The following is a 24,229-nucleotide window of genomic DNA, read 5'->3' as shown; positions in this document are numbered from 1 at the left end:
TCTAATAGTCAGGGTTTCCAATGTTCTGAATGTAATTGACAGTATTGTTTTACTTAAAAAACTCTTTACAGAAGGTTCCAGCTAGGGATGCACGATAATATCGGCACAACATCGGTATCGGCCGATAAAAGCTTAAAATGACCATTATCGGTATCGGCCGATATGAATATTTCTGCCGATGAGCCAAACCGATATTCTCCAAGTGAAATAATTGACCTGTTTTTCAGATGTGAATGTCTGTCTACATTTGTAAAATAATAAATTTATGGTAGAATCAGTACAGAAGAGATACATGGATTTCTCTTCAGTAAAATTAAAGTTTAAATATATCAGTATATATTTGTAAATATATCAGTATATATATCGATATCGGTATCGGCATCGGCCAAAATTATTTAGAAAATATCGGCATATCGAATATCGGCCAAAATTCAATATCGTGCATCCCTAGTTCCAGCACCTATAAGCTTCCTGAATTTCTGAAATGTACTATTTCTAAATTGTTTTTAAATATGCTGTTGCTACAATTCATGGCAAAAATTGCACTGGTCTGCTAGACTTGGTTGAACAAAAAGAAACAATAAGTTGCTTGAGCTTATGTATTCAGTTATTATTCAATGGTATACTATAAATCCATGTGAAAAAAATTACTTCTCATTGTTCTCAGATCAAATATTTATATGCGATTAAAATGTGATTAATTTCGATTAATTAATTACAAAGCCTCTAATTAATAAGATTAATTTTTTTAATCAAATCCCGGCCCTAATTTTAATACATTTTATACATTTTTAATACATTTATGTTTTAATCAAAGCGACTTGTGTTACATTTGGGTTATGCACTTTTTCAGTTTTTCATGCATCTCCTGGGAATCAAACCCGTGACCTTGGTGAAAGCGTTATGTTTATTCACAAAACCTGTGTTGTTTTGCATTTCTTCAAGTTGCAATTCAGTAAATCTTCTTCCTGTCATTCAAATTCCACATTCTGCAAGATGATTTCAGTTGAATTCATATTCCAGTTGGTGAACTGAAAAGGTGCAAAGTCTTAATTCTGAATTTTGTGCATCCCTGATGTGTGGCATCTCGCAGTGTTGTGGATATTTATGGAAAAATGACATTCTGTTCCTCCATTTTTATCCCATCCACTTGCGCAGCATGTTTTGTCCGCCCCACTTTCTGTGTAATTCTCTTCTGTTCTGTGATTCAGTGACACCGTGTGTTAGGTTTGATGTCAGCACAGGGACGCTCGGCTCTCTCTGGTGGGGTTTATCTGACTGATGTGAGCGATCGATGCGTTTTGGCCTTTAGGAAAGCCCTTCTGTGTTTACTATCCTCACTGACTGTGTGTGGCTCTTTCCAGGTCACTTTCAAACCCAGCTCGTCCACTGCAGAGGTGCACGATGAACACATCAGAGGAGTGCTGAAGGTAAGAGCAAACCTGCCTCCTACTGCATGATATTGTGATGTGTTTATCAGCTGTTTGGACTTTCATTCTGACGGCACCCATTCACTGCAGAACATCCATTGATGAGACACTGATGCAATCAAGTTGTAATTCTAACTGAATGCCACACTGCCTCTTTTTTTTCCATGGAAAATATTGTAAAGCTGCTTGATTTAAGGCTATTGCATAAAGTACTATATAAATGAACGTGAGTGGACTTTCCTGTAGCATTAAACTACAGAGCTCATGCAGACATCCACATCGCTGTAATCTAATCAGATGCTTTCTTAACTGCTGCTTTCTCATCCCTGTTAGTTTTGATGTTTAGTTTGTTATTGAGAGGAAAGCAAGCATTATATATTTACATATTCTGTGTTTGCTCTGAACTGAAGCGCTGTCTTCTTCTCTTGAATCGCATAGGGCTGAATTACAGTCTTAAGCTACAGCGCCACACTGGTCAAACAGTGTTATTGCAGGCTCTTACATTAGGTCATATGAGATTAAACAGTTGTGGACAAATATTTCTGTTGTGGAGTAGTCGTTTGCTGTCCACATTGTTTTCGTTTCAGCCCTAGTGTAAATCATTCGAAGGCCTTGCATACCAAATATGATACTGTAGGCTTTGTAGGTTAAAGTGTCTTCGCTGCTTTTTTACGTACAATGAAAGCCGACAGTGATAACATCTGTCGAGCTTCAGAAACAACACTCTTGATTGAAAACTCTGGAGGTTTGATGGTGCCGCTGATGCCAGTCATCCGGATAATCCTCTCTTTCATATTGATGTAGTTTGTTTTATATTAGTTATTTTTAGCTCAGTCATTTGTTTGAACATCTCCTGAAAAGCAGCCGCTGCTTCTGTAGTTGTGGCTCTGAATATGACAGTAATTGTTCTCCGCTGCCTGCCATCAGCTCATCAGAAAACATCTCACTAATGTCTGGCAGAACTGTTTGCTTTGAGCACTTATAATTCATTTCAGAGAGAAGAAATCACAGATACACTCATCTGAAGTCTTAAACAGCCTGTGAGAGGACAAGACGGATTCAGATTAAACTAATGCACAAAACTAGTTATTGGTTAGTCACAGGTCAGATTCGTTACACTTAGAGCACGCAAGCAATAAAATGGCACTTTAAATTTTTTTTTTTTGCAAACTATGGTAAGACTAAGCTAATATTTAAAGTCAATGTTGAAACTTAACGTAACATGTCCACATTTCTCCCAGAATTAAAAGGAAGAAATTCAGTTTATATATATATATATATATATATATAATATATATATATATATATATATATATATATATATATATATATATATATATATATATATATATATATATATATATATATATATATATATATATAGCATAAAGAAATGGATGTATGTATATATTTATTTATTATTATTTTAATTCTTATTTGATTCTTGTTAAGTTATTTTTTAATTATGAAATAATTTATTAAATAATTTAATTATAAAACAAGTGTTTCATAATAAATTCATACTTTGTTTTTATTGTATTATTAAATAGTTCAATAATAAAATTATTTTATGTTAATAATTGAAATTCATTTAAATCATATTTAAAGGCAATATAGCAAATGCTACCATGTTATGTAAATACAATAGAAATGTATATTATATTTATTCATTTATTTTGCATTGCAGTAATAATAATCAGATTTGAAAATGCATATAAAAATTGTGTTTTAATAGTGCTAAAATAAGCTTGATTTCTTTGTGCAATATAATATTTCATAGTTTTTTTTTTTTTGCATATTAATCAGAGTAATTGTCAAGAATATGTAAAAAAAAAAAAAAAAAAATCTTAACGGTGCTAAAATAAGCTTACTTTCATCATGCATTTTAATTGATTTCTTTTGATATTTGGTGACGTGTGACCTCGTCTCACTTTACCCTGAATGTAACACAGCTCCTGAGAATCCCTCACATGTGTTCCTCTGTGAGAAATGTCAGCGATTACAGGGAAAAGACATAAATCCAGTCGTCTTATCTCCAGCTTTAGTGTTTTAACACCCGCTGGAGCGTGAATCCAGTCCCAGCCGGCCAGGAGCACTGCGGTGAAACACACTGAAACCCTGCAGCGATGAGAGCTTGTTTCTGTGTTTTAGGTGGGTGCCGTGGTGGAAGCCAGGAACCTGGATGGGGTCTATCAGGAGGCCACCATCAACAAACTCACTGACGCTAGTCTGTACACCGTCGGTAAGTTCATCTCGTATTATCCTACACGGCAATTCAGCTCTGCACATCTCTCCAGACAGAGATCCAAACACCACTTCCATTCTGGCTTTATGGTTCACCGGTTCTAGCTACACGACATGTTTGTTTGTGTCTCCATCTCTCACAGCATCACAAAACACTGATTCCAGTCCTCATATTTGATATCTTAATGTGACTTTAGTCCACATACTGTATGTGTCGGCACATGGAGAGAAAATGTACTTGATAGAGTTCAGACAGAAGAGCTGTGAGTCACAGCAGATGTTTCTCTAGCAGACGGTTTGAATTTGACGCCGGTGTTCTTCTCTCTCTCTCTCTCTCTCTCTCTCTCTCTCTCTCTCTCTCTCTCCTGGACTCAGTGTTTGATGACGGTGATGAGAAGACCCTCAGGCGCTCGTCTCTCTGCCTGAAAGGAGCGCGACATTTCGCAGAGAGTGAGGCAAGTCTGCTTTCTGATTTATGCTTTCTTAAACTGAAGTGGTAACTATTTATCAACTGTTGTGCTTCTAATAATTTAATCCAGTATATAAGGATATATTGTGGATAATGTGTTAGTTCTTCTGCATGGTAGGAATGACCCAAAATTGGAGGCGTTTCATTCCCAGATGATTATTGGAAACTGTGTCACTTCTCTGTTTGCTAAACAGTGCGCTAGGAAATGATTTAAAACAGATTGTCAGTAGTTTAAGGCCTGAAACATACTCTACTCAAGTATGTCATTTACTGTCATTAATATACTTTTGCAGTTTTTGTTAAGATTTAGATTTTATTTTAATATTTCCGGTTTTCACTGAAATTTTTGAGGTTTTAACATTAAGTTTTCATTTAATCAGTGTTTAAGTTTAAAATTTTTATTTAATTTTAATCTAGTTTATAAAATATATATATATATATATATATATATATATATATATATATATATATATATATATATATATATATATATATATATATATATATATATATATATATATATATATATATATTTCTTTTTAATTAACTTTTTTAGTTATTTTAGTACAGAAAGTTAAACCAAACTAAAATTAGAAATATTACCTTGGCAAATACTGTATCTGTTAATATTTGAATTAATCTTCTTGGTGCATGAGTGTGATTTTATTTGTCATAAAAATTAGACAAAATAAGAAATATTAGTATTATGATAATGCTTGGTGCACAGTGTTATTTTCATATAATTGAGCTGGTTTTCTAATTTTATTAATATTTTAAAATTATTTTTATACTTTGTTTTCATTTCAATTTTAGTTAAAGTTTAAGTAATTTTGCTAATGTTGTTATTTTGATATAGTTTAATTTTACTTCAGTTGAACTTATTTTAGTACATTAAGTTAAAATGAAACTGAAGAATGTTGCATTTAGCTGAAATAAATAATTTAATTTTAATTTAGTTTTTGTTATTAAAGCACTGAGAGTTGAACCAAACTAAAATGAGAAATATTGCCTTGGCAAATGTATGATAATAATAATAATAATAATAAAAATTGTTAATAGAAGTTAAAGTAAAAATTGAAAGAAAAGAAATGCAATAAAAAATAAAGTAATGATTTGATTTGTCATAAAAATTAGACAGAATAAGAAATATTAGTATTGTAATAATGCTTGGTGCACAGTGTTATTTTCATGTCATTGAGATGGTTTTATAATTGTATTAATACTTTGAAATAATTTTTATACTTTCAATTTTTATTTTAGTTAGCTTTAGCAATTTTGCTAATGTTGTTGTTTTGATATAATTAAATTTGATTTTAGTTGAGCAATATTTATTTTAGTAGCTATTTTTAGTTCATTAAGTTAAAATAAATGAAATAGAATTATAGAATAAAAAATAGAATTATGCCCTGACATAAAATCCACTTTTTTTTTTATTTCAAGTAATGAAAATTGTATATTTTTAGTGTAGCGCTGTCCGGTGAATCTGGTGTGTTTCTCTTCCAGACGCTCGACAGGCTTCCTCTGACGAACCCCGAACACTTCGGCTCTCCTGTCATCGGCAAAAAAGGACACCGCAGAGGCCGACGCTCCAACCCCATGTGAGCGTCTTTACATGAAAAAATAAATAAATGACTTGCTTTTATTTGCCAAACTCAGTCCAAATCAACAAAATTTATTTTTTGTGATCGTGCATATTTCACTATTGAGTTACAAAACACACAGTACTGCTTCAAGTCACTGACATGCTAGTCTGATAAAGAAACATGCATGAGTAATTAAATAGAGCGTGGGTCTTGCTTGATGTTTTAAGGGTTATTAAGCAATTTTTATTTACTGTATATAACAAAAGAAAATTTCCACCTCAAGACCAATTCATTTTGATAGTAAAAAAAACTAACTTTATTAAAATGTATCAATCCTGGTGGGACTGATTTACAGTGAAATATATACTTTTAAAAATAAATTTTACTCTTAAATTGCTTGTAAATGTCACAAATAATTCAAGAGCATTGACAAGTAACACACTGAATTTAAATTTAAAAATTTAAATTTAAAAAAGAAAATTGTGGAAAGATTTGCAATATAAAATGTACTTCAGTAATTCGTTTTGTGCACATCTTCTTTTATTTTTATATGTGTTTACTGCATTTAAGTTCATGTATTCATCAGTGCATCTGGTTTTCTGAAGTCTTACTTCAGCCTTCCTCAAAAGAAAGCCTTAAAAAGCTCCTAAAGCGTGCCCTGGAATCCTCAATGAACTTTAACAAGCCTTGGTTGTTTTGAGGGATTTTATTAGTTGTGCACATCAAATAATCGTGGATCTTTTAATAAGCATGTTTGCCTATTTTGCAGTAAAAATATAAAGGTTAATTTAGAGTTTTATTATAGTATTTATTAATTGTTTGAATTATAAAAGTTTTATGCTTTTGTCATTTGTATTATTTTTTTTCATATTTCCATTTAGCATTCTTATTACAGTTTTAGTTAAGTAAATTTAGTATTTATTTATGATTATAGTAGTTATTTTTTTTAAAATGAGCATTTATTTGTGTATTTTTATTTTAGTAATTTTATGTGGTTTTGTCGTTTTTACAAAATTTCCAATATAGCTTTTTTTTTCTTTTTAGGTTCAGTGATTTTATTATTTCAACTTAATTATTTTAAATGTTTAAACTCTTCATGAAGCATTTATATTTTATTTCAGCTGTATTTCAGTTTTCATTAATCATTTTTAATAGTTTACATTTTAATAGTTTTATAATCTAATAATAGTTTTAATAATTTAATGAAACTGCTTGAAGCAAAATGTATAAATTGCATAGTTATTTTTTCCTGTTTAATTAGCAAGTTTTTATCAGTGTTTTAATATTTAATTGTAGTACCTCAACCTATACTTATTTCATATTTTCAGGTTTTTCATGCAATATTTGTGCTTATACATACTTATTTTACCTACTTAATTAGCAATTTTAATACTTAAAATTATACGGCATATGTTTTCATACGTTTTTTAATACTTCCATAAAGCTTTTTCAGTTTTAGTAAATAAAGTATGTATACTAATATATACTAAATATAGTATTTATGCATATTTTGAATTTGTTTTTATTTTTAGATTTTCATTTAAATTTTAGTTTAAGTTTTAGTAATTTTGTTATATGCTATATGTCATTTCTATAATTGTTTTTTTCATATTTCCATTGTGTTTTTTCTTCAGTTTTAGTTCTTCAGGTAATTTTAGTAATATGTTTTTTAATTGTAGTATTTAATAACATTTTCATTTTAAAAATTTTATGTGGTTTTGTCGTTTTATAAAATTTCCTATTAGCTTTAATTTTTTCCATTTAAATAATTTTAGTATTTATATACTAATAGTATTTATTCATATTTTGAATTTGCTTTTGTTTTTATATTTTCATTTAAATTTTAGTTTAAGCTTTAGTATATTAATATTTCCTTTTGTCAATTTGATTTATTTTTATATTTCCATTGTTTTTCATGCAATATTTATTTTTATTGTATTGCCACTTTTTGAAAATAACTGTAAATGATTTCAGTCATTTTAATTTTATTAATAGTTTAAAGGTTTTTATAGTTAAATTAAAGTTTGTTTTTTTTAATATTATGATCATGCTTGAAACAAAACAGTAAAAAACATGGCTTGTGTTTGGAGTCCCTGTGGTTCATCAGCTCATGTTTATTCGTGATGACGGCTGCTGATTGGCTCATTTAACGCTAACAAGATTATCTCCTCTTGGCGGTGAGCTCCATATCCAGTATTGGCAAGTGAGAAGCTCGTCAGCTCACAGAGCCTAATTACTCATTATCTTCATCAGAACATGCGAGGAAAAGAAAAGCGGTGTCTTCTCTTGTGCTCTTTAGCCGCTGGGAGACAGGTGATGCTTATCTTTTTGTGAGTAGATCGGTTGAATCATGTTTAGCTTTATCTGACCCTTTGTTAGAGAATGACCCTCTTTCGTTAGCAGTTCTTCAGTCGAAACTCTTATATAAATTGTAAATGAACCACGTTTTTGAAGTTGTATTATTGCTGCTGTTTAAAGCACAGATTCTGCTTTGTTTATCAGCAGCGATGTTTCACTCTGAATTTGAAATGTTGTTGTTGTTGTGTCATCCAGGCTCGAACTCAAACACCTTTCAGTCTGTGGTTTATCTCACATTAACCTGATCTCCTTCCACAGTCAAGAAGAGGAGTCATCTTCATCGTCTAGTGAGGAAGAGGAGGGCGATCAGCAACAAAACGAAGAGCTTTACGGCAAAGTGGTGTGTGTGGATGGAGTCGTCACTAACGACAAGAAGAGAACCACATGGTTTCCAGCGCTGGTGAGTCACAGAGATCGAGCCTTTAGGTGAAGCTACATTCTGTATTATGCACAAAAAAAAAATATATATAATTACAATATAAAAAATAAACACTAAAGTTACTGAATTTTTTTTTTTTTTAAATCTATATATGTATATATATATATATATATATATATAGACACACACACACACACACGTACATTAGTATTTAACCTCTTCGGGCTTATTTTTGTGCATAAATACATAATTCATATAAATGTATTTCTATTTACACACACACACACACACATATATATATATATATATATATATATATATATATATATATATATATATATATATATATATATATATATATATATATATATATGTATGTGTGTGTGTGTGTGTGTGTGTAAATTGAAATAAATTTATACTAAATTAAAATAAAAATTACATTTTAAATTTACATTTTTACCTGATTATAGAAGTTATTTAAAATGTAAAAATATATTAAATTATGAAATTGTAATATTAATAAATTTGTATAATTATGTAAAATTATATTTAAATTAATATTAAATGCAGCACCATTTGAATTCAATTTATAAAATATATTTCTATATATATATATATATATATATATATATATATATATATATATATATATATATATATATATAATTGAAATATACTTTTAAAATGTAATTAAAATGGTGCTGTATTTAAAACTCTAACTTTTGCAAAGGCTTATTTTGTGCATAAATATATAACTTATTGAAATTCATTTAAATATATATTTTTTTCTTGCATATAATATGGAATTTTGCTTCATGTTGCACAGAAAATAAAATTTATTATTAGTATTATTATTAGTAATCGTTGTAGTATTTTCCATCCCTGTTTTTGCTAAATTATATTTTTAAATGGCCATCCATATAGTCCCATCCAGAACTCACGTCATTAACTAAAGCAGAAGCAGATCAGTGTTTTAAAAGCCTCATGGTATTTCCCTTTTAGGACATCAAACTACCAGCGACAGTGAAGATTAACCTGACACCCCACAAACTATTATTATAATACCCTGTGTCAGCTTCAAACCTCATGATCAGGAGAGTCTTGTCATGTTCCTTCGTGAATTAGCATGTTCCTCACTGTGTTCCTCCATGTTTACATGCTGTAGCTGATGATTCACAGAGTCCCACCGAACCAGACGCTGTCCCTTTAAATATCCCTGCTAGCTCTGCATGAGTTGTTATTGTTTTGGTTGCTCTCTGGCTCCTCCTCTCGGCTCTGAGCAGAATCACAGCTTTCAGAAAGAAAACAAAGCAAATGAATGACTGTGACATGTGCTCCAGGGGTTTGGTGACGCGATCTATCTATCTATCTATCTATCTATCTATCTATCTATCTATCTATCTATCTATCTATCTATCTATCTATCTATCTATCTATCTATCTATCTATCTATCTATCTATCTTATACTACTGGTCAAAATTTTGGATTAATCATAATGCCTTTAATGTTTTTGAGCAAGTCTCTTTGGCTCACCAAGGCTAGATTTATTTGATAAAAAATTGTGAAATATTATTATAATCTAAAATTACTTATTTCCATGTGAATATATTTTAAAATGTAATTTATTCCTGGGATGCAAAGCTGAATTTTCAGCAGCCTTTGCTTACTTCTGAAGATCATGTGACACTGAAGATTGTGGTAATGTTGCTGAAAATTCAGATTTTGATAACAGGAATAAATTACATTTTAAAATATATTCACATAGAAAATAGTTTTTTCAATTTTAAAAATATTAAAATTATTTTTACTGTATTTTTAATCAAATAAATGCAGTCTTGGTGAGCAGAAGAGACTTCTGCCATTTAAATATGAACATTTCTGTAACTTAATTGGTACAAACAACTGGAAATGATATTAGGTTTAAGTTATAAATGCACCTGTTTGTCTAGCATTAATTTCTCGAGGCATGAAACTTTTCTTTGCAATTGGAGACGAATGACTTTGTGACTTTACGACATCAAATGATGTTTTCTGTGCTGAACTCTCATTGATGTGCTCATCCATCCTCTGTTTCTCTTCATTTCTAAAGGTCATCTCTCCAGACTGTCACGAAGATGTGACTTTGAAGAAAGACAACGTTTTTGTTCGCTCCTTCAAAGATGGAAAATTGTGAGTAACTTTCAAATGAAGTTATTTCTGTCTGTGCTTCTACTTTTAGCTCTTGAGGTGCAGAAAAATCGCATCACGTGTGCTTTATAGCTGTGTTTTTACAGAAAGCAGAATGTTAAAGTAGGGATAGACGGAGAATATCCATATCTGCAGCTCATATTTGTGGAAGAAGAAACCTACTTCTGATGATTCAGCAACTAAACAAAACATTTCTAATGGGATTCAACTCTTAATGACCAGGATGCTGGATTTTTGTTTGTGTTGCATGCAAACGTTTAATATGTCACATTAGAATTTCTCTTTTTAATGAGGAGCTGTATAAGTGGTGCATTATTTAACAAACACAGATAATAATATCTAAAGCTTCATGTATAAAAATCTCACAAAACCGTAAATATAGTCTACTGTTATACTACTTCTCAAAAGCTTGGGGTTGGTACGATTTTTTTTTTTTGTCAAAGTCTGTTTTGCTCACCAAGAATGCCTATATTTAATAAAAAATTCAGGAAAATCTTTAAAATTGTGATATATTATTGCAATTTAAAATAACCATGTTCTAAGTTAATTTATATTAAAATGTAATTTATTTCTGTGATCAAAGCTGATTTTTTTTCAGGAGTCTTCAGTCTCATGAGATCTTCAGAAGTCAAGAAACATTTCTGATTATCATCAATGTTGAAAACATTCATATTTCTGTAAAAACTGTGATGCGTTTTGTTTTTCAGGATTCACAGATGAATAGAAAGTTCAAAAGAACAGCATTTATTTGAGATTGAAATCTGCTGTAACATTATAAATGTCTTCACGGTCATCTTTGATCGATTGAATGCGTCCTGAATAATACTATTAATGTGTTGTGCTGTAATACACAGAAGTAATTTGACAGTGAAAGGCTTGTGAGTTGCACAGGGTTTCTGTAAACGTGTAAGCGCTCATCTGCACGGCTCCCTCTAGTGTCTGCTTTGGCTCGGTAATGACATCACTGCCCCATGTAGATTAATAAATATTCACCAACAGAGAGACATGTCTGCTAGCTAATAATCAGAGTAGATACTCAAAGACCAGCGAAATGCTGTTTCATACGGCAGTGTGTTGAATTAAGAGCAGTAATTGACTCCGAGATGATGGTGATTTATCATGTGTTCTCTCATGTGTAATGAATCACTGCTGACTGTATTGTATTTTGTCTTTTTAGTTACACAGTTTTGCGGAAAGACGTTCGAGAGCTGGATGAGGAGAAAGCTCCTAAAACAGACGCAGGACTCAAACCAGGTGAGAACAAGTGTGATGTACTCAGTGTGTATTCAGGGCAGGGGTATTATTACAAACTATGATGTGCAAAAAAACTTCATCACTTTAATTTGTGTATGTATATATATATATATACACACTTTTGTTTAGTTTAAATTGAAGTATTAACCCTATTAAAACTATTAATATTTATAATTAAAAGCTATAATTAAAAATCATATTTAAAAAAAAATGTAAACTGATAAAAACAACAAAATAACCAAAACTTTAAGTAAAAATAAAATGAAAACCGAAAACAAAAAAAAAGTTGTTTAAAGTATTAAAATTATTCAAACTAAATCAACTAAAACATCAAATAAAAAATAATAATTACAAGTATATACATTTTAAAAACTAACATTTATAAATAAAAACTCTAACTACAAATCACATTTTAAAAAAATAACTAATAAAAAAACAACAACAAAATGACGAAAACTTTAAGTAAAAATAAAATGAAAACAGAAAATACAACAATAAAATCTAATGCAAAATATTCCCTTTTTTTTCTTGACTATCAACAGTGCAGTTTTGACCTGATGTACAGAATAGTACAGATGTACAGATATTTTGCAATAAAAGTGTTTTTATATATATAATTAACATTTAAAAATAATAAATTTAAATATGTATCCATTTAAATTTGCAAAGTGTCATGTACACAGGCTTGTATCTAATGTCTTGTATCTTTTTGCTTTAGATTAAAGTTTGAAGGGGTGATGAAAAAGCAAAACATTTTGTTTGTGTGTTTCGCAGCGTTAGATGCAGCGTGGGATTTCCAGCGTAACCGCACTGTTCCCAACACCTGGAGGACGGAGGTGAAGGATGAAAGCTCCAGCAGTGAGGACGATGACGAGGAAGAGGAGGAAGAGCAAGAGGAAGAGGCCAGCAACGAAGAGGAAGAGGTGAGGTAGAAGCTCGCTAGAAATGTGAGAGTAAAAACTAAAAAAGTAGATTCAGTGGCAGAAACTAAACAGAGTCGCGTGATATGAACAAAGAATTCTGAGAACAAAGAAAATTCGAATTTTGAGATAAAAGTAGCAAAAAAAAATCTTTTGATTTAATATTGATAAAAGAAAAATGTACTTTACGTAATGTAAAAATTACGTCTTTCACTTTGCTTATTTGTCAACCAAAGATAATTTCTTAGAGAATAAAAGTATGGATTCTTAAAGTGTTTATGACAAATACTAGCTGAATCAAATAAGCTGAATCATTGTTTTTCGATTAACAAATGAAAGAATGATACGCAGATTCAAAAACCTTTGTTTTATTGTGTCAGAAACCAAAAACAATTTAAAATCTGAATGAATTCAGAGGGGAAAACTCAGAATTGCACAATATATACTAGCAGTTGTGAGTACAACTAGTGAAATAAAAACTGGATATTATCATTTTATATTTATTTCATGCCAGAAACAAACCAAAAAAGAGAATTGTGATATTTAAACCTAGTCAGAATTCTGAGATATAAGCGTTGAATGCTGAGAAAAAAAGTCTGAATGTTGAGATCAAAAATAGCAAATACCTTTTTATGTATTATTCTGTGGCAGAAACAAAGAAAAAGAATGAATTCTGAGAATAAAAGGTCAGAAATGCAAGATATAAACTTGCAATTTAAAGTAAGAATTGTAAAATAAAAACTTTTTGTGAGATATTAAACAGCAGTTGTGGGGGGAAACAGTCACTTTGAGATTAAAAAGTCATAATTATCTTTTTAGTTTTTATTCTGAAATGTTTCTTGAGCAGTAAATCATTATATTAGAATGATTTCTGAAGATCATGTGACACTGAAGACTGGAGGAATGATGCTGAAAATACAGCGGAGCATCACAGAAATAAATTACATTTAATCAGATATTCACATATAAAACAGCTATTTTAAATTGTAATATTATTTAACAATTTTTACTGTATTTGTGATCAAATAAATGCAGCCTCAGTGAGCAGAAGAGACTGTCTCCTTAAATATCTTCAGTGTTTTTGATTTAGTAGATTTCAGTGTAGTTTTTCAAAGCCTCTGAATGAAACCCAGTTCTCTGTGTTTGTATTTCCTGTACGCAGGAGGAAGTAGAGCCGTTCCCAGAAGAGAAAGACAACTTCCTACAACAGCTTTACAAATTTATGGAGGACAGAGGTGAACAGTGTTATTTTAGTATTTTTTAATGCTATTTAATAAATAATGGTATTTACTAAAATTTTGCTTTTATTTTTAGATTTTTGATTTAAATTTTTGTTTCTTTTATTCATTTTGTTATGTGCTTTTGTTATTTTTATTATTTTTTCTAGTTCTAGTAATTTTACTGCTTAAAATGTTTCAGTAATTTAGTTAAATTTTTTATAACTTTTTTGTAATTGTAGTAATTTTACTGCTTTAACTTTTTCAGTTATTTAATTATTTTTTTTATTTTTTTTTGTAATTTTACTGCTTCAACTTTTTCAGTTTAGTAAAAAAAAATATTTTTGTTTTTGTAATTTTAGTAATTGTTTCTAGTAATTTTACTGCTTCAACTTTTTTCAGTTGTTTTAAAAAATTTTTTAATTTTTGTATTTTTTTCTAGCAATTTTACTGCTTCACTTTTTTCAGTTATTTAGTTTAATTAGTTTTTATTTTTTTATTTTTTTTTTACATTTCTAGTAATTGTACTGCTTCAACTTTTTTCAGTTATTTAGTAAAAAAACATTATTTTTGTTTTTGTCATTTTAGTATTTTTTTCTAGAAATTTTACTGCTTCGATTTTTTTCAGTTATTTATTTACATTTTATTATTAAATTTGTAACTTTTTTTTTTTTTTACCGAAAATAATTTGTTAATAGTTGTAGTTAACACTAACAATTATTGGAGGTGAGAGGATTGCATGATGATATGCATATCTTGAATGCAATGTAAGTTGCTTTTGATAAAGCATCTGTAAAATGCATTAATGTTTGCATTGTACTTTTAAGCTAACTAGCTTCTTTACTGTTCTGCTCAGGAACTCCTATCAATAAGCGACCGGTGCTGGGCTACAGGAACCTGAATCTGTTTAAACTCTACCGGCTGGTGCATAAGCTCGGTGGATTTGACAATGTGAGTTTTATTTCTGATCCTCCTGGTAGAGCTGAACGCTGACACAGTCTGCTGTAGCTTTGACTCGTGTTCCTCTGTGTTTCAGATCGAGAGCGGATCTGTCTGGAAGCAGGTGTATCAGGATCTGGGCATCCCTGTGCTCAACTCCGCAGCCGGTTACAACGTCAAATGCGCCTACAGAAAGTAAGTACATCCTTCAGAAGCCCCTTTCATAAAGAGACAATGACAGCGACAGTAAACCGCGAGCTGCTGGCGTTTCAGGTTATTGTAAAAAAGTCTTGTGAAAAACGAGCACTGAATGCATCTGTTCTGTCTGTTAGCACAGAGCTGTTGCACAATATGGCACACATCTTCTATCCAGGGTTATTGTTTTTGTGTGCTACTATTAAAATAGTTGTATTAATTCAAGCTTAAATAAAGCAAACTGTAAATATTAGATGAAAACCTTCAGTTCGGTTGTTTGCCAAGGTGACATTTATTATTTTTGTTTAGTTTAAGAAACACTTGTTCCTAACTGGACATAAAAAATACACCTGGTAATGATGATAAAAAAAAATAATAATAAAAAAAATATAATAATAAAAAATATATAAATATTAGATGGAAAAAAACATAATCTTTGTTTAGTTTAAGTTAAAGCACTGATTACTGTGTGTGTGTGTGTGTGTGTGTGTGTGTGTATGTATTTAAAAAATAAAATAAATAAAAAAATACACTTTAAAAAGTATAAACTTACAACCGCAAAAACCTTTTTGATGTAAAACTTGTTATTTGCAAAGGCAACCTATATAATTTATATTTTGATTAAATTGAGGCACTAATAACGGGACATAAAATAAAAACTAAAACTGATAATAATAAAAATAATAAAAAGAAAAATAATACAATTAACAAAAAAAGTATTACAAATATAAATAAATAAATACAAAAATATGAAAATGTATTAAACATAAATGTCAACATTACTAATAAAAAAATTGCAAAAGTAAATTATTAAATGTAACAAATTAAAATGAACTGTATAAAGTAAAACCCATTTCAAAATATTAATAAAGACTGCATTAGAATATAAATAATGCTCTCTCAAAGCCTATAGCACCAGCACAAGTTCGGGCTCATTTAAGCTTATCATTTTTAACCTAATTGGATCAGATCATCTGAAGAGCATTCTGTTCGAGACATTATCGATTATTGATTATCATCTGATACCATGAAGCGGTTATTGGGTGTTAATCTGTGATGCTGAACCTCTGCAGGTATCTGTATGGCTTTGAGGACTACTGCGCCTCCACGGGGGTCATGTTCCGCATGGATCTGCCGAATAAGACGAGCGAGACGACGAGCTCAAAGAGCGAGGTGAACACGGAGGAAACGCTCAACACTGTCTCTTTAAGCACATCCAGCGCAGGAGAGGAACAGACAGCCCTCAAAGAGCCTGAGACCTCCAACAGCCCACATGTGGTCAAGGTACTGCATCATCATCATCATCATCATCATCATCTCACGGTGTGTCTGATCTGGCAAACTCCTTATATTACCCATACTGCATCTGTGCTGCATGCATCCAATACACTCATTAACTACTACATTTGGCAAAATGTGCAATGTATTTTTAGTGATACTTCACATAATTGCAAATCAACTTCAAATATTGCATGTGTGTGTGTGTGTATTAACTACCTAAGTTTTTGAACAATACGATTTTTTTTAAATGTTTTCTGCCCACCGAGCTTGCATTTATTTGATCTAAAATACAGCAAAAGCAGTAAAATTGTTAAATATTTTTTACTATTTAAAAAACTGCTTTCCATGTAAATATCTTTTAATGTGTAATTTATTTCTGTGATGCTCCGCTGTATTTTCAGCATCATTCCTCCAGTCTTCAGTGTCACATGATCTTCAGTCTCTCAGCAGGGTCGTCTGACCTCATGTATATTCATAAGGCATGCTTTTTTTCCCCAAAAACAAGCTGCTGAAACAAAAGCATTGATGCATTTACAAATGTAACTAAATCAGCTCGAATAATATTCATCTCAAAGGCATATTAGTGGAATTGAAATGTTATTTGATCTCAGGAGGAGGACGCAGAACACACAGCACCTTGTGAAGATAAAGTGGACATCAGCAGCGTAAATGAGGAGGAGGATGATCACGCTGATGAAGAGGAGAGCGATACGAAAGAGGAGGCCAAAGAAAGCGTCCCGACAGCTCAGAGTCCCGTCACTGAGAGCGTGAAGGAGGAAGCGTGTGAGGAACACCACGAGAAAGATCTGTCCGGGTAGGTGCAGCCTGAATCCGCCTCACTTCCTGTCTGAGCTTCAGTGCTTCCTGTCTGAGCTTCAGTGCATGGCTCTGTGGATCTCATCATGGGAGAGAGAGAGAAACGGAGACAGAAATGAGATCAGTGCATGAGAGGTGTGTGTGTGTGTGTGTGTGTGTGTGTACAGTGTTTATAATCAGCTTCACAGGAATCAGTGATGCAAGTTTCTTCAAATATGAGAAGTTTTGCTGTGAAGCAGCTCTAAAAACATTATTCAGCTCAATTCAGTAACTGTAAAGTTTATCAATTTTGAAACCAGTTCAATTCAGCTATAAACAGCTCTATAGAAGACAAAACTGAAGAAGACGTATATAAACGTATCGCTCTTTTCAGCTTGCTTTCTCTCTCTCTTCCACTTTTTCAGCTGAACAAACCCCAGCACTGATTTTCCATTAGCGCTGGACAATTTATTTTTCCCTCGTCTGTTTGAAATCGTTTTATTTAAATGACTAGTATCGTTTGAAATCATTCCTGTGAATTTTCTAGAATATAACACATCACGGCTGTTAAATCACAGGGACAGGAAAAGACTGAAAATTTCAGCTGAATTACTATTATTTTTTTACGATTTGATTCAAAACCTGGCATTTAAAGTTTTTGAAAAAGTCTCTTCTGCTCACCAAGGCTGCATTTATGTGATCAAAAATACAGTAAAAATTTTGAAATATTTTTTTCATTTAAAATAACTGTTTTGTGATTTAATATATTTTTAAGAAGTAATTTATTTATTTATTATACATTTTATTTTTCAGGATTCTTTGATGATTAGAATGTTCAAAAGAACAGCTTTTTTTTAGATATATTTTTTAAAATATATATATAAAATATATATATATATATATATATATATATATATATATATATATATATTTTTTTTTTTTTTTTTTTTAAACAAATGTCTGAACTGTCACCTTTGATTAGTTGAATGCATCCTTGATTTCTTAAAAAAAAAAAAAATGTTCTACTCAAGTCAGCAGAACTGGAGGCTGGTTCTGAATCATTCCGGCCTTGTTTTTGTCTTCACCGTCAAATCTGTGATTTGGGTGTTTTAGGTTTTGTTTTTAACTCTTCAGGTGTGACTTTGAAGCGATGGACTGACATGTTGAGCTCTACCACTGTTTAAAGTGTTTCCTGACGCTTCCTGCTCTCGTATCATGCCTTTAGTGTTCTGCTGTGATGTTGTGAGATGTTCTGTGGATGAAAACAGACCCTGATGCTGAGATCATCTGGAGACGGGTGTCTGGTTAGGGTTGGGATTCAACAAGCTGTGCTGTTTTCCAAAAAATAAAAACACTCTTAAAAGTAAAGGTTCCAATAAATTCACATTTCTGTGAACCGTCCAGTGAACAGTTCCTAAAAGTTTCTGTTGTGTGTGAAGTACATTTTAATAATCTAAAGAACACTTTTACACTATAAACAACCTTTTGTGGAACGGAAAGATTCAATGGACGTCAATGAAAAACCTTTTATTTTTAAGAGTGTAATGGAATTATATTAGACTTATAGTTCCATTATTGTTTTATAAATGGATCTGAAACGCTATAGAAACGGATTTGGTTTAATGGCTTACTCTCTGTTGAACTTTGAACTAACTCAACAGTACTAACACAATCATCATTGAAGAAGTAGTTCACCCAAAAATGAACATTTGCTCAAAATGCACTCACCCTCAGGTCATCCAAGATTAGGACGAGTTTGTTTCTTCATCAGATTTGGAGAAATGTAGCATTGCATCACTTGCTCTGCAGTGAATGGGTGCCGTCATCAGTGTTATTATGGATTATGCGCTCATATTTTATCTGGAAGCAATGGTTTGGAGTTAAAACGTCTTGATTGATTTGTTTCTTATAAATCAGACATTAACTGATAGACTGGAGTGCTGTGGATTATCGTGATGGTTTTATCTGCTCTCATTCTGACGGCACCCATTCACTCCAATGATGAGCAAGTGATACACTACTACATTTCTCCAAATCAGAAACCAACTCGTTCTAATCTTGGATGACCTGAGGGGGTGGATTTTTTCAGTACATTTTAATTTCTGAGTGAACTACTGCTTTAAGGAACCAGAACTAATAATGGAATCACAGTCATTGAATTTCTAACGATTCCTCGCCTCGTCTACTATCGGGTCTGTAGTCCATAAATTAAATCTGGTTGCATTGACTCTGTTCTGATTGCCTTTTGAGATTAAACTTGTCTAACTAATCCAATCTTCTTGAGTTAGCTGGTCTTGATAGATGCTTTTCTCCTCCGTCTCCAATGGTGGTCTTCCCCTCCATTCTCTGTATTGTGTTGCTCTGAGTGAATCAGATTACGATGTGGAACCAGGGTCCTGCCTAGCACCAGCTCAGTCGTTGCATCACTAGTGGAGTTGTCTGCTGCTAATTAACCAGGGTTGTGTCTTGGGAGAAGGATCCACGCTGTAGTCATTACACACGGCGGAGCTGGAGGGTTTGGTGTGCTAACTCTCTAATGTGGCTTCCTCTCTGCTCTCTAACGTGATCGTGATTTGCCCCTTGCTGAGCTTCGCTGTGCCTCTCGCTGCACTCTGACCCTTTCCCTGTCACACGCACGCATCCTGAACTCAAGTTCAAAGTCACATTTGAAAAACGTTTCAGGTTAGAAAACTCATTTACTCACCGTCATGTTGGTCCAAAGCCATGTGACTGACTGACTTCTGTGTGACTCTAAAAGAGATGTTTAGCAGAATGTTCATGCTGCAAGTTCATACACTGACCGCAGGCCATCAAGCTCCAAAAAGACTTAAAAAACACCATAAATGTCATTTTAATTTATGAGTAATGAGGAATTTCTACAGGGTTTGACTGGTTAGTATGAATAGTTAGTCATTTATTTACTCAAAGCTTATAATGGTGCAAAATGCATCTTTCTCCATTTATAACCAGTTAAAAGTGGCTGTGCACTTTTTGCAGTTGTATTATTGCAGAAGTTTCACCAGTTCATTTATTTTATATATATTTTTAAATAAATAATATATATTTGTCCAAATAAATGATTACATAAATAGGTATCGGTGAAACATTATATATTTTTATAAAATTCTACACTAGTGCACTTGTCATTTATTTAATAAATAACTTTATGTATAATTAAATTATTTTATTTATATATATATATATATATATATATATATATATATATATATATATATATATATATATATATATATATATATATATATATATTACTAGTAATTTTTATTTGTAAGAATTGTTTATTTTTTATAAATAATAATTAATATTAATACGATTTCCTATTTTATAATATATCCTTTATAAAAAATGTTTTTATCTTATATCCTTTATAAAAAATGTTTTTATCTTACATATAATGAATATAAATGGGTTTCAGTAGTATCCAAGTATATATTTTATTTAATCCGATTTTCCCCTATATGTATGTATTTATGTTTGTATGTCATATGACTAGGGCTGCAACTAACGATTATTTTGATAATCAATTAACCTGTCGATTATTTTTACGATTAATCGGTTTATGTACTCATATTTTAGTTTTGCCCATTTTATTCCCAAGTAACTTATTAATAAAGGGTATTTATCATTCAACATAGACTTTTTTGAGATTTTAACCATTTTGCATTGTCATATCCTCATCAAAAATATACCAGGAGTTGTGTTTTATTATGTTAGTAATCCTATGTCGAACTCTTCTGCAATCAAAACACTGACCCATACGTTCTCTAGCAAACTTCACAAGGAGATTTCAAATAATGTTTTCACCATGGCCGTCCTTAGTGCTCCTAAAGTAGTTTAACATCCCAAACAAAGCTTATTAAGGAATCTTTCAGAACATATTTTCACTAAGAATAAAACAGAATAAAATTGCAGTACATTGCATTTTATTATTATTTTTGTTTCCTGTAAACACACAACTAATACCTGGGAAACAGCTTTATAGCTTATGCTGTGAAATTGTAAACAATCCTTCGAATAAAGTGCCAAAGGCATGAAACCTGAATGAAACTCACATTATAGAGTAAAATCCATCAGAAGGTTGTCCAGAAAAAAAATATTGGCTTATTACTGCCACACTTTGGTCATCGCAGATTTAAAATATGCAATAAGTTATTTACCAACTAATCGATGACTAAATTAGTTGACAACTATTTTAATAATCGATTTTAATCGATTAAATCGATTAGTTGTTTCAGCTCTACATATGACGCGTATAGTTAATGTTACCAATAAACAAATAAATAAAAATGTCGATTACCAATAATCAAAGATGGCGGTTGCTTATTTCCAACAGCCCTTACTCCAACTTCAAAATGCATTAATGTAATGCACATATTGTATTGAGTACTTTATGTCAGTACTTTTTGGAGCTTGCCAGCCAATGGTCACCATATGCTTTCATTATGTGGAAAAGAACAGCTTGGAAATCTTCAACATAAGAAATACAGCATAATGGTGAGTAAAAGATGTTTGGGTGAAATATTCCTTTTTAAACTCCAGACTGAGGTTCAGACAGCCGGCTGATGACCCCATGATGTCTTCCTCCGATAATCTCATCCTAACAGGAGGATTGCTAGACTTATCCGACAGGGAAAGATGAGGATAATCAGACTAGGCTGAGACAGCGAGGTCACTTTACGGAGGGTTTTTTGGGGGAGGGAGGTCTGGGGGGGGAAGTGTAGGGCCAGGAAACAGGAAGTACTGAATTGTCTTTCTTGCAGGGATGTCAGCAGTCAGGAGTGGGAGGAAGGGGAGGAGTTTGAGTGTTACCCTCCTGGGATGAAGGTGCAGGTGAGGTATGGGCGAGGCCGCAATCAGAAGACGTACGAAGCCACTGTGAAAGAGTCAGACCTGGAGGGGGGAGAGGTGCTCTACCTGGTGCACTACTGTGGCTGGAACGTCAGGTAAGGCAGGACCCTGGGAGCTCACGCCTAATCGGTTTCATTTACGAAAAACCTGGTAGCCCCCAATCAGATTACGGCACTGGAGTCAGAAAGTCTACAGGGATGTCGTGTTTGTGTGGATTGAAAACTAGAATCGAGCTTTCTAGCACTTCCATTTCCATCGTCCTGAAGTCAAATGTGTTTTTTTTTTAATGGGTTCAATGTCTGTAATTAGGTTTGTAAGATATTTTCAATTAGGAAAACTCATCTTCACATGTTTATAATCTTGCGTACTATTCTAACGCAGACTTCCGGTGAACATGTGCTTAAATAAAGACGGTATTGAAGCTTAATGGAGGGGATGTTGATGCAACCACGGTGCAGTTCGTTTATAGCCTACGTTTAGCTTTTTACTCCCGCCGAGGCTTCAGAAATGTGTCTATTTGTGAAGATTAGCGCGAGCAAAATGTGTAATAATCCAATTTCTGTGGAGGGATCCCGGTTGGCGCTTGCTTACAGGTCGGCCTAAAAAATGCATCGCTGCTGCTGTTTTTCGGTTCTCCAGCCGCCGTATGAAACTTCTTAATTTCAGTTCTGGGTGTACTTTTTTCATTGAAAATGAATGTTTTCCTGGTTGCTTTGCCGCTGCAAATCGCTGTTAGTATGAACTAGGCTTGGATTTGAGTGTGTCGTGTGGACATTTCTGATCCTGAATCTCATTTCTGCGTTGCTGACAAAAATAGCAAAGCAGGATCTCCTCAAAACCTTGTTGCAGCTTTGAGGTTTTATACTACAGTAGTCATGTTGTCTTTCCTGCAGTGTTTTATATCTTGCAGTTGTGACTTGTGCAATGTAATATATCTCGTTATTTTTGCATTGCATCTCGCAATTGCAATGAAACCGAGTGTTTTATGAGTTTTTGAGCTGTATATTAGGTAAATGCTGACCGATCTGTCTCTTAACAGGTATGATGAGTGGATCAAAGCCGATAAGATCGTGAAACCAGCCAATAAGAACGTCCCTAAAATAAAACACCGCCAAAAAAATAAAGGTACGGTCTGATTTCCTCAAGGAGGTTTTCTTTTTTACTTGTTTTTCAAAAGTTTGGGGGTCTGTAAGACTTTTTAAATGTAACTTTTGAAAGTCAATGCTGCTCATCAAGACTGCATTTATTTAATCAATAATACAGTAAAAATTCTGAAATAGTTTTGCAATTTCAAATAACTGTTTTCTGTCGTTAATATACTGTAAAGTGTAATTTATTCCTGTGATGCTCCGCTGTATTTTCAGCATCATTCCTCCAGTCTTCAGTGACACATGATCTTCAGAAATCAGAATAATATGCTGATTTGCTTCCTAAGAAACATTCCTGATTATCAATGTTGAAAAATAAATTTGTAAAAACATTTTTTTTTTTACTGTGAATAGAAAGTTAAAAAAGAGCATTTATTTATATTTTCATATTTTAATGTATCCTTGCTGTTTTAAAGTGAAAACAAAAATCTTACTGATTCCAAACTTATAAACAATTGTGTGTATTCCTAATACATATTCATATTTAGAGGGGCTGCAGCATTAATTTAAAGTTTTTGTTTAATAACAGAATAAAGCAGAACGAGAAAAGATACCGAATAGAGCGACTGACAGACGGAGACGATCTTCTTTCATCCAAAAATCGCATGAATCGATTGCCCAAACCGAACTCTGGCAGTGATGTTTTCTCCAAGATGGAGGAGTGTGGTGATAAAGGAAGCCAGCAGTCGCCCGTCAAGCCCTTCGAGATCACTTCTATTCTCAATGGCCTCCAGGTATCAATATATTCACAATGCTTATGATCTACATTACTGGAAGGTGAAGTGTGCCGTTTTTCAATGATGAGTCACTGTACGTCAGGTACTTTGACTTCATCAAGAGTATGGTTTATATTTTTACTTGCCCTGCCAATATTTTCATTGGTCTTGCCACAAAAAAAAAAAAATAGTTGCAGTTATCATTATTTATTCTAAAATATAAGCTTATATGACACAAAATTTT

General features: G+C 32.2%; 1 protein-coding gene across 1 annotated transcript in view; it reads left to right on the top strand.

Moving 5' to 3' along the window:
* The window catches only part of LOC113084030 (AT-rich interactive domain-containing protein 4B-like), a gene marked incomplete at its 5' end in the record, with an annotated part of 29,985 nt that extends 6,167 nt beyond the window's left edge, over positions 1–23,818 (top strand). The window contains 16 exons of the mRNA XM_026254763.1: positions 1,365–1,430; positions 3,582–3,672; positions 4,050–4,129; positions 5,647–5,741; positions 8,343–8,484; positions 10,554–10,633; positions 11,829–11,905; positions 12,680–12,828; positions 13,988–14,060; positions 14,899–14,993; positions 15,079–15,176; positions 16,250–16,460; positions 17,069–17,271; positions 22,034–22,216; positions 23,161–23,246; positions 23,799–23,818. Coding sequence (XP_026110548.1) covers positions 1,365–1,430; positions 3,582–3,672; positions 4,050–4,129; positions 5,647–5,741; positions 8,343–8,484; positions 10,554–10,633; positions 11,829–11,905; positions 12,680–12,828; positions 13,988–14,060; positions 14,899–14,993; positions 15,079–15,176; positions 16,250–16,460; positions 17,069–17,271; positions 22,034–22,216; positions 23,161–23,246; positions 23,799–23,803 — 1,734 coding nt within the window. The remainder of the gene's footprint in view (positions 1–1,364; positions 1,431–3,581; positions 3,673–4,049; positions 4,130–5,646; positions 5,742–8,342; positions 8,485–10,553; positions 10,634–11,828; positions 11,906–12,679; positions 12,829–13,987; positions 14,061–14,898; positions 14,994–15,078; positions 15,177–16,249; positions 16,461–17,068; positions 17,272–22,033; positions 22,217–23,160; positions 23,247–23,798) is intronic.
* Between the last annotated feature and the right edge of the window lie 411 nt (positions 23,819–24,229).

This window comes from Carassius auratus, unplaced genomic scaffold (assembly GCF_003368295.1).
Source record: "Carassius auratus strain Wakin unplaced genomic scaffold, ASM336829v1 scaf_tig00039620, whole genome shotgun sequence".
NCBI lineage: Eukaryota > Metazoa > Chordata > Actinopteri > Cypriniformes > Cyprinidae > Carassius > Carassius auratus.
This window is presented reverse-complemented; position numbering and strand designations above follow the sequence as displayed.